This window comes from Rattus norvegicus, chromosome 4, assembly GCF_021556685.1.
Source record: "Rattus norvegicus strain SHRSP/BbbUtx chromosome 4, alternate assembly SHRSP_T2T, whole genome shotgun sequence".
Taxonomy (NCBI): domain Eukaryota; kingdom Metazoa; phylum Chordata; class Mammalia; order Rodentia; family Muridae; genus Rattus; species Rattus norvegicus.
Genome location: NC_141537.1, coordinates 85,846,455 through 85,857,156, shown reverse-complemented (window position 1 = coordinate 85,857,156; position 10,702 = coordinate 85,846,455). Strand labels below are relative to the sequence as shown.

The 10,702-nt window shown below is 43.3% G+C and overlaps 1 protein-coding gene across 1 annotated transcript; it reads left to right on the top strand.

The window, feature by feature from the left end:
* The first annotated feature begins 4,231 nt into the window (after positions 1-4,231).
* On the top strand, positions 4,232-7,478 carry Neurod6 (neuronal differentiation 6). Its single transcript, NM_001109237.1, has 2 exons — positions 4,232-4,366; positions 5,661-7,478. Exon 2 carries the CDS (start codon positions 5,682-5,684, stop codon positions 6,693-6,695), a length of 1,014 nt encoding a protein of 337 aa, NP_001102707.1. The 5' UTR covers positions 4,232-4,366; positions 5,661-5,681; the 3' UTR covers positions 6,696-7,478.
* Positions 7,479-10,702: the final 3,224 nt, after the last annotated feature.

Sequence of the window (10,702 nt, the reverse complement as noted above, 5' to 3'; positions counted from 1 at the left end):
TTTTCTGTTATCCAGAAATAATGTTTCTGTTTAAAAATATTGATTGTGGACTGAGAAGGTGGTTCAATGCATAAAGTGCACAAGTACCCAGACTTGAGTTTGGATTCCAAGTGCCCACAGATAAGCTGGGTGTGGTCACAGGCATCTGCAGCTTTAGTTTGGAGGGTTTGAGATAGCCAGGTTCCCAGAGTGCATCGACAGCCATTACAGCTGAGTCTCACCGAATTCCAGGCTCAGTGAGAGAGACTCTATCTCAAAAAACAAGATGTGGATTGATACAGGAAGATACCCCACATTGACCTCTGACCTCCAATGTACACGTTCACCTGCACACACATAGCCCACATGTGTGCAAGTGTGCATGGAGTACATTCATACACACACACACACACACACACACACACATTAAATAACCATTATATTACATATGCTGAAATATAACAAAAATACTTCTATCATCATTAAAAAGTAGAAATCAGGCTTAACAAATCAGTTTTCCCAATCTTTAAAGCACAGTAGTACCAAAAAGTTAATAAAATATTGATTCTTTCCTTTAAGCTGAATTAAAAGAATCAGCCTACTCATACCTAAGGTTTTTCGTCAGAAATATCTAGTCCATAGATTTAGGCACTTTAATGTAAAAATGAATTAGAAAATGATGCTAACACACATGTTGGATGAATAAATAAAACGTACTCTCTGCAGGGAAAGACGATGAACTGTGCTCCTGGGAAGAAGAACCCAGCATTGCTTTGCACAGCAGCTCGCAGCGGAAGACTGACAGGCGTGGGCTTGTGTGAGACTAGTAGACATGCCCTGCACTTCATCCTTCACCTTGGGGAGTGGAAAGGGCTGTTTATTAAGTAATCTTTATGAGGGTGTGAACAAAACATGGCCACATCTATCCTCAGCCTATTATAAGCCCTTACAGGAATGAGGAGGGGTAAGAATGCTTTTTGAATTGCTTCATTTTTTTAATGATTTTCTTTAATCTGAGGGCTATTTTCCAAAGTGGGATATATTCTACCATACCACAAAACCATGTCGAGCCAGTGGGAGTCAAAGAGTTAAAACTCAGTGAACCTGCACTGAGTTTGCATGAATGTCTCCTGACTGCCTGGAGCACTTGCCTAAAAGAAAAAAAAAAAAAATCCAGCCCCTAGGATCTGCCCACATCCACAGAAGGAACTGTTCTGAGGTTTTGCTGCAAACTCTGCCCTGTTGCCCTTTGCCCTTTGCCACAGAAGCACAAAAAACCAACAGCAGCTGAGCATTTGCTTTTTGAACTTGGGATCTTCTTTCTCTTGCAAAAATCCAGGTCAAATCAGGATGAAACTGTCTGCAGCTGACTTCTGTAACTAATAAACGAGCACTGCCAGTAGAACAAGAAATGGTGGACGGACAGGCAAAACACGTGAAATTTCATGACCTCAAAAACAACAACAAAAGAATCATAGCAGTTAAATGAGAGTAGAATCAATTTGGAGGAAGTTTGGCATGAGGGAAAGCTGTGAGAGGAGAGGAAACATGTTCGAGGGGCCGACAACTTCCCGGCCAACATGCCGTGTCTGTAAACTGGTTGGAGCCTTGGTTGTTAATATGCTTTCTTAGCAGAGACTAGGAGAGCCACTCTGGTGGATGATACAGACACCACAGACATTTGCATACCTGGAACTGGCCTAGGAAATGCACAAGAACATTTCTTGAAAAGTTATTGTACAAACACACTGAATCCTGGCTAAACCCTCACCTAACAACTGTTACTCTCCACCCCTGCCCCCTCTTTTTAAAGAATAAAGAAAAATTAAGTGTTTCAAATAATAATAAACAATCCGAATCCGTGAATATTCTTTGTCCCCAGCCTCATCACTTCATTACTCTCAAAGGTTTTCCTTTCACATTACCAGCAGGAATGCAACAGCCACCAATGTTCCATCTCTCTCTCTCTCTCTCTCTCTCTCTCTCTCTCTCTCTCTCTCTCTCTCTGTCTCTCTCTCTCTCTCTGTCTCTGTCTCCCTATCCTCATGTAAACATAACCGTCTTAACTGTGTGTTACATTGGTGATAATTTTATACAGACACATCAAATCAGGATGTTTCTGGCTTTCGATTTTTGTATTGGTAATGCATTTAATACAATACAGTTCCTGGGGACTTAGATCCAGATGCAACATGGGAGATCCAAAGTGGCTCTGCCTACCTTTGTAGCTCAGGAATCTGTTTTCCCCTCCTTCACATTTAAAAATTAAATCACACATGAGAACAACTGACAGCAGCATCTGCCTTTCTATTGATATTCTTGGTGTTTATACAAAATCATATTTAGATATTGAGCCAAAAGCTACACAAAATATATATTTAACACATCACTAGTAAAGATATATTCAGCTGCAAATTCTAAAATGACTGATGTGACAAGTTTTAGTTTAAAATACAAGCTAGGCCCACCGACCTATTTTAATCTATAAATGAATAGGTTTGCTAGTGTTTTAAATTTACACTAATTTTTACTGCCTCTTTAAGAGAGAAAACTACTTTTACCTAGCATCTTTCTTTTTGTCAACCCTTGATCTTTGCTAGAACCTTTCAGGAAAGATCAGGCAAACTTTTTTAAGGGGATAGAAATGAGTAGGGGTAAAAGGAGCAGTATTGAACCTGGGTAAGGCCCTTGGTGCCAGTCTGGATCCAAAGTGTATTAAAGCAGCAAAATTCTAAACCTTTCAAAGGTGAGATTTATAAGGGGAATGCTAACACAACTTCAACCAAACATGCCAGGCTGCCAGAAATTATACTAAGACCTAAAGCGTGCTCTATAGAGGCAGAGATTGTGAAGCTGTCAAACAATAAGGCTGGTGTTTGTTTCACTTTTTCAAAAGTTCACTTTTTGCCTTTTCCAGGTGCTCCTAAAATAATATAGCCTTTCAGGAAAGAGGTGTCCAAGAGGAGGAGAAAAGGGAGAGTAGTGTGGGGTTAACTTCTAGCTTTACATCCTGTTTAGTAAGAAGGGCTTTCCAGCCCTGCTTAACCGCTTCTGCCCTGCTTCATTAAAAAGGCACCAGGAACGGGGAATGGGGGAAAAGGAGAAATAGAACAGGACACTGATGTTAAAACAATCAGATACTTAAGTGAATCTGAGTCTGGAGGAAACAATGTAGCAAGGTTAAAATTAGTAGGACAGCGGAAAAAAAATATTGAAAGCTCCAAAAATTAAGAAAGTTAAACCTCTGGTTTAAAAAAATGTTTAAATAAGATGTTCTGCTGCCCCATGTTAAATAGAAAAAAGCAGCAAATGGGAGTGATGGTTTTTCTGCTTATTGTGTCTGAGGGGAGAAAGCACAAGCAGGTTAACACCAGGAGATCCAGGAGAGTGACAGAGTGGAGTTAGTGGCTCCGCGGTGGGCGAAACATGTAGCTTCAAATCTAGCCAAGGACTCACTGTAGTTCTGCAGTTGGTCTGTGTGCGGTTCTGCCTGCGTGCATTCCTTCTGAAAAGTTGTGGAAAAGACAGCAGCAAGTGTAAGGAGGCATTTGAAGATGTCTTTCACAGACCACAGATGGAGAAACTGATCTTTTATTCTGAAATCCCGAGAAGCAAAGAAGTCTGGAGTAGAAAAACACACAGGCACACACAGGCGCGCACACACACACACACACACACACACACACACACACACCCATAAGTTACACGCTGTAAAGCAAAACAGGGAAATAAGGAGCCCTTTGCTGACCAGTTTGTCGACCTTAATCTTGGTTTCCTTCAGCATCCAACCCCAGCTTCTAGTTCCCACACAAGGCTCTCCTTCCCTGGTACCCAGATGCACCAGGAGGAGCTGGTGATCCTTGCGAAACAACAACCCCACAAACAACAAAAACCTCTCTCACTCACACAAAAGCCCACCTTGCAAATGAATGGAATATTAACGACTGCCTAACAGTTGCACCATTGGCAGGGCGAAACCCATCACTAACACAGCTCTTTCTACAGATTGCCAGTGAGACCCGAGCAGCTAGAAGAGAAACACACCTACTGTATGTGAAAGGCTGGTGCAGATTTTTTTTCCCCTATCAGTCTAACCTCCTGTGTTGATGCATGAATGCTGGTACCCACTTACAGGGATGCCAGATGATCAGTGCAGAATGAAGGTCCCAAGAGAGGATCACATGGCTCTCTCTGCCCTGTGACGTCACTAGCAGATGGCATGGGTACCAGCTCTGGCAGTTGGCATCAATGTCACTTTTTAGAGATCAATGAGATAGTGCAGATACACACAGATCTAGAGGCTCCAGGAGACGATGCGACACTCAGCCTGAAAAGATTTGGAAGATCCAAAATGAAAACTGATTATTGAATGAAATTAAAACCTAAGGTAATATAAATAAAGATATACTCAATTGATGCTGGCTTTGCATGCAAGTATTTAAAGATACAGTATCACTGTCTTAGAGTATTTCTATGTTCTTTGCCATCTATAAGTTCTTATCATATTTCATTCTTATGGTGTAATTATCACATACTTTCATTGCTATTATGTAACGTTGCAAATATGTGGACATTGTGTGTGTGTTAAATGTGTGTGTGTGTGTATGTACTGAGTGGCTGGAGATTGGAAAATTAAAAGTCTCTGTTTTAATATGCCTATTTGGTTGAAGACTTTAGATGAAAAATATTTGCTGCTTTGCCCAACCAAAAAGAAAAAAAAACAAAAAATGCATTTTAAACACAAATTATTTTTCCCCTTTCATTTGGGATTCTGAACACACGTGCACAATTGCAGGCAGAATCCTTGGACCGTTCCTGTCCGATATTAGCTAGAGGGAGACTTCCGTGGCTCTTAGAACAAAAACCCTAGGAGCGGAACAGCAGTAAACAGACAATTACATTGGGGGAATTCTTAGATGTTAAAGCAGTCACAACATTTGCTTTGATTAAAAAAAAATGCCAGTAATGTTTGTGAGTTTTTTCCCATTTGTTTATAGTTTTATTTTCAAATTAGCCTACTCCCCTTTTCCTTGAGGCTGGGAGGGCAGCGCTCTCTTACTACGTAGTTCTTTACTCACCAGAAAAGAAATCAATTTTAAATTTGATCTGATTGATCTTTTCTTTAAATCTGCATGTTCTACAGTCACTTGTCTAAATGCCCAGTTTGAGGTTAATAGGAAATAAAGTTGGGGAATATTTTTTTTCCTTACAAAAACCCCCTCAATTTGTTAGCTTAAGGAAGAGAGAACACTTTTCATTTTAAAAACTGGTTTCTCTTCTATTTTGTTCTCAGGAGAATTAGAATTAATGAAAGTCTGCATTATTATGTCATGCTTTTATTTGCTTTAACGCCACTCCATGTGTATTAAAAAAAAAATAACCCAGTTTAAAATCCAAGAAAACCAGAAAATGTGATCGTCTCTAATAAGTGTTTTCTTTTATATTTTCTTTTGATAATTATAAATTTCCTGTATGAATTAAGGCTACTGCATAGATCAATGCCTTTATGATTGTTGATCTACGCAAACTCAAATTTTTTTATTTAATATAAATAAGAGTCCTGGAATCCGTATTTTTCATGTGGTCTTGGAGTCTTATGATTTAGTTATCAAATATATTTGAAGTAGATCAACTCTAAAAATAAAAACACTTTAAAAACTGTGCTGGCATTTTTTTTTCAGGTAAATTAAGGTTAAAGAACCATGTTAACACTACCGTTTGACGAGTCTGTCGTAATGCCCGAATCCCAGATGTGCAGAAAGTTTGCTAGACAATGTGAGGACCAGAAACAAATTAAGAAACCAGAGAGTTTTCCAAAACAAGTTGTCCTTCGAGGAAAGAGCATTAAAAGGGCCCCCGGAGAAGAAACCGAGAAAGAGGAGGAGGAGGAAGACAGAGAGGAAGAAGATGAGAATGGCTTGCCCAGAAGGAGGGGTCTCAGGAAAAAAAAGACCACCAAACTACGATTGGAAAGGGTCAAGTTCAGGAGACAGGAAGCCAATGCACGAGAGAGGAACCGGATGCACGGCCTCAATGATGCTCTGGACAATTTGCGAAAAGTGGTCCCCTGTTACTCTAAAACCCAAAAACTGTCCAAAATAGAAACTTTACGGCTGGCCAAAAATTACATCTGGGCACTTTCTGAAATTCTGAGGATTGGCAAGAGACCGGATCTGCTCACGTTCGTCCAAAACTTATGCAAAGGTCTTTCTCAGCCAACTACAAACTTGGTGGCAGGCTGCTTACAGCTCAACGCCAGGAGTTTCCTGATGGGTCAGGGTGGGGAGGCTGCCCACCACACAAGGTCACCCTACTCCACATTCTACCCACCCTACCACAGCCCTGAGCTGGCCACTCCCCCAGGGCATGGGACTCTTGATAATTCCAAGTCCATGAAACCCTACAATTACTGCAGTGCATATGAATCCTTCTATGAAAGTACTTCCCCTGAGTGTGCCAGCCCTCAGTTTGAAGGTCCCTTAAGTCCTCCCCCAATTAACTATAATGGGATATTTTCCCTGAAGCAAGAAGAAACCTTGGACTATGGCAAAAATTACAATTATGGCATGCATTACTGTGCAGTGCCACCCAGGGGTCCCCTTGGGCAGGGTGCCATGTTCAGGTTGCCCACCGACAGCCACTTCCCTTACGACTTACATCTGCGCAGCCAATCTCTCACTATGCAAGATGAATTAAATGCAGTTTTTCATAATTAATGAGGAAAATGAAAATAAACAGTGGTCATTCACCTCCCACTCTAATTAAGACAAAGCAGATGCTTGTGGGCTGAGTAATTGGCACAACTCTATCTAAGGTGTTTACTAGTTTCTGAAGTGTGTTTCAAAGATTGTGAACATTTTCTATGTCATAATAAATCTCTTTTCGTATGAGAATTTCTTTTCCTTCCCTCTTGTCTGTATCACACTGTGATGATTCTCTCTCTCTCTCTTACTGGCAGGATTTTTTCTTTCTTGTTTTAGTTCCTTTCAAATTCCCTTAATTTGGTTAACAAGGCGTCGAAGAGTATGTTGCGGAGTAAAGACAGCACACGGCATACTTCGGTGTCTATTTCGGTTGTACAGTTATGATGAAGATGCATGTTATAAAAAAATCAGATAAGTAAAATGTGTTTATAATTACTAGGACTCATATATGTATCTCTGAAATTTTAGGTTTTTAAACTATCAAGAGCTAACCCTGAAATTAAAAGACGCATTCGAGGATGTACAACAATATCAAAAGCTATGCAATTTTCTGTTTATTAGGGACAAAACTAAATGTAATGACTATTCCTCCTCAAGCGTTTTCCAGAGGAGGAAACACAGTATTTGGGGGAGGTTATCAGTGTCATAATTGGGGGACAATTAATTCAGTCACAAAGAAAAATATTAGCACTTGTTTTGTATTGTTCAGGATTCTTCTGTACAGGTTTGTTACGGTGTATAATTGTGTTTTCCATCCTAGAGTTTAAAAGCAATTAAACATAGATATTTCCACTTATAAAGGATATCTATTAGCATGGTATTTTTGCATGATACTATATTATTTCCTGGCACACAGCTGCTTTCAGTCTCCGGTGCTCCCGCCTCCCTATTTAAGAAATCTTTCTGCATTAAATTGTAAGAGCTCAAACAAATTTCTTAAAACAAAACAAAAACAAAAAAACAAAAAAAAATCACCAAAGCGTTTTCCAGAATTTTCTTTTGAAAGTATCTTTAGATAAAAGAAAAGGCGACCGTGAGTGTTAAACACCCTGGGGAAACAATGGTAAATCCGGCTAACCTTCAACTCCAGCCTAAATTCGGTGGCAGTTTTCCAACAGCCCCCAGAGCCGGTGTTTAAAACGGAAGCTTTTTCTCTGGGCCTGTTAAACGCCTGGCCGACTAGAACCTGAATTCTGTGTGATTAAAAGTTTCCTAACAAAGGCAAGCAAAAACTTCCTTTAATATGCCCGGAGAGCTAGCTTCTTAAAACAGGGCCAAGCCACTCCGCTCATGCAATAAAAGGCAAGGTGGTGTGACCTGCTCCTCCGAGAGGCCTTCTGAGCAGGTCTGCTCCCCAGGGTGTGGGAAGTGGGCATCTGCGCGGCCTGGGGAAGACAGCGGGACAAGCTTGCTGCAGCGCAGGATTCCGCGGGCACCGCCTGAGCCAGGGCAGTATCAGCTTGGCCAGTCGGACAGGGTTGGAGGACGCAGGTGACCTCCCTCTGCCTCGGTGGCCTCCAGGACTCAGGTTGCGCTGCCCGAGTTCCGCCCGCAGTGGGCGCCCTGCAACCTGGGGCCTCGCCCATCTAGCGGGCATCGCAGCCCTAGCCGGGGGACTCTCCCTGCGTCTCACCGGGCTGCTGAGATGCGAAGGGTTGGCATTTCCATTTGGCGGTCTGTCGCAGCTCCAGACCGCCCAGGTGCTGCCCAGGGCTGACCCTGTTCTTTCCCTCCCGCCCTGCAGCTGGTGGGACTCGCGGACTTGAGGTCCGCGCCCCAGTCTCCAGCAGGCTTTGTAGCCCAATCCGTGCCACCCTGTGCTGGAACCCAGGGCCCTTCAGAGAGCAGAGCGGCCGCCTGAAAGCAGGAAAGGGACTGAGCAGCTGCTGGCGCAGGACTGGCTGGTGATGGACGGCCCCTCCAAGCCGGTGTGTGAGCACCTGTTCACTCCACTCCCACTGGGCAGGGGAAGGAAACCGAGGTGAAAGAGGGATTGTGTCCTGCCGGAGTGGAGAGAAGTTTGCCCAAGGTAGAGAGCCTTCTGTCCCCCTCCGCCTGCCTGGGCACAGGAAGACTCTCTCCCACTTCCTCCCATATGCGCACAAAAGCTGCTCTCCCTGGGACTTGGTCCAGCAGTGCTGGACTCTTTGTGGCCCTTCAGACGTTAGGAACCAGGTCACTGCTCATTCTTTCTGAGAGAGGAAAAAAGGGGGGAGGGGCGCCTGGAAATGGAATATCTTCCCTGCCCCACGCCCCAGGATCATTTCTTCTGTGTTAGAATAGGTGTGATTTCCTGGTCTCCTATCCTTGATATAGTGTACCCAGTAGCCTGGCCTGAACAGCACCGCGCCTGCTCAGTCATGTTGGCTCAGACAATCATTTGGGACCTGCACTCTTTCCAAGGTCACAGATTCTTGTTGGAAGCAGAGATTGCAACAGGAGATAGGTCTTCCGTCTCCCTTCTGGCAAGTGGAAGAGCGAAGAGAAGCAGCTGGCAGAATGGGGAAGAATCCGGTGCTCTGGGCAAGCTTTATCTCAGAGATCAGTTCACGAGAAACTCCAGCTACAGAGTGTGGATTTCAGAAACCGACCCCAGAGAATTGGAGGCGTCTTCTAGAATCTGGACACATCCGTCCTGTGTGTGCATGCTCCGTGTGTCTCTGACAGATGCAGCTTTACTGTCGTGATGGATGTATGGCCAGGATGGGTTAGGAGGATCCCATGCTTAGTCAGCATTTAGATGCCTCTTCTGAACCCGACATTAGAACCACCCAGCCACTCCCACTGCATATCACCCTTGGCCCTAAGTCAATTTTCTTCGACAATTCACAATGCTGAGAAATCTTGTGAGTTGTTCAAACAATGCATCGCGGATGCTATGCTGAAAAACTGCTTTGAAAGGTGAAAGGGAGAGCAGCAAGGTATAAAGGGTTCAGGAGCCAGGAAGCATGGCTTCAGCTAGGTTTAAAAGGCATCCTTCTTCTTTGCCTGTGGTGTTGTATCTCTCCACCACTCAACAGAAAAGGCCACCATCTGTGGTCTTCCAATTAGATTGTCCATCTCCTTTTTGGGGTGGGATTTGACCAATGTTTCCTCATTCCAATTAAGAAGGAAAGAAAATGGCTAAAGGATACACATCCAAATAACCACACACACCCATCTGGAAATATTTACGGATGTCTCGTGCTAATAGATAGTGTCTACCTTAGATCTGGCTGTCAGCTAGATTTAGCATAAGCTAGGAGAAGCTTATTCCTTTTGCAGAGTTCACTTCCACCAGGAGTAAAATCAGGTCCTGTCAGTAAAATGAGAAAAAAATGAGATTGGAGAGGCACTTAGACATGCCTTTATGTCTGCTGTCGATACATTACTTGCTTCCGTCTCTGGGACCTTATATCCACCCACCCCCATGCCCTAATTATCTTTCAGTTTCTACCGTCTTGGAGCACACATGTTTCTGTTAGCAAATGGGCTCCCAGCATCCCCCAGCTTGTGGATTCTAAGTAAGTATCATCTTCAAATCCTCCACCATGGGCCCCTTACTTGTTTCCCCAGTGTGAAGGGAAAATGTGCTGTCTGCCTTTCATCTTGCACTCACATCACTCAGGTTAACATTCCTCTCCTAAAACATCATGAGGCTGATTTGGTGGGTACCAACATGCCTGTAACTGAGCACCTTCTGGGCATTGGCGCCTCCCCACTGAGCTGCTTTCTGTGTCTCTTTCATCACCTTTCTCTGAACTGTAAGACATAGTTTCCAGAGCAGGAAGTAGTCAAGCTCCAACGATGGGGTTTCAGTTGCTTGGTTGTTTTGATTTAACCATCAGCCTCTCTACATCTAGGACACTTAGCCTCCAAAGGAGACTGGGTTGGGGAAGGTCCAAAAGTATAGCATACTGCACTGCTCAGTATTCCGGGCTGTTCCTTCTCAGAACCACTCTGAGTTGGACTCACTGTGTGTGCATCGGGTATCCTCTCTCCCCCACAAAGAAACCCAAATTTATAGAGGTGTCCAAATT

What these genes read in the sequence shown, in the direction of transcription:
- Neurod6 (NM_001109237.1), top strand. Translation starts at nt 5,682, where the DNA reads ATGTTAACACTACCGTTTGACGAGTCTGTCGTAATGCCCGAATCCCAG.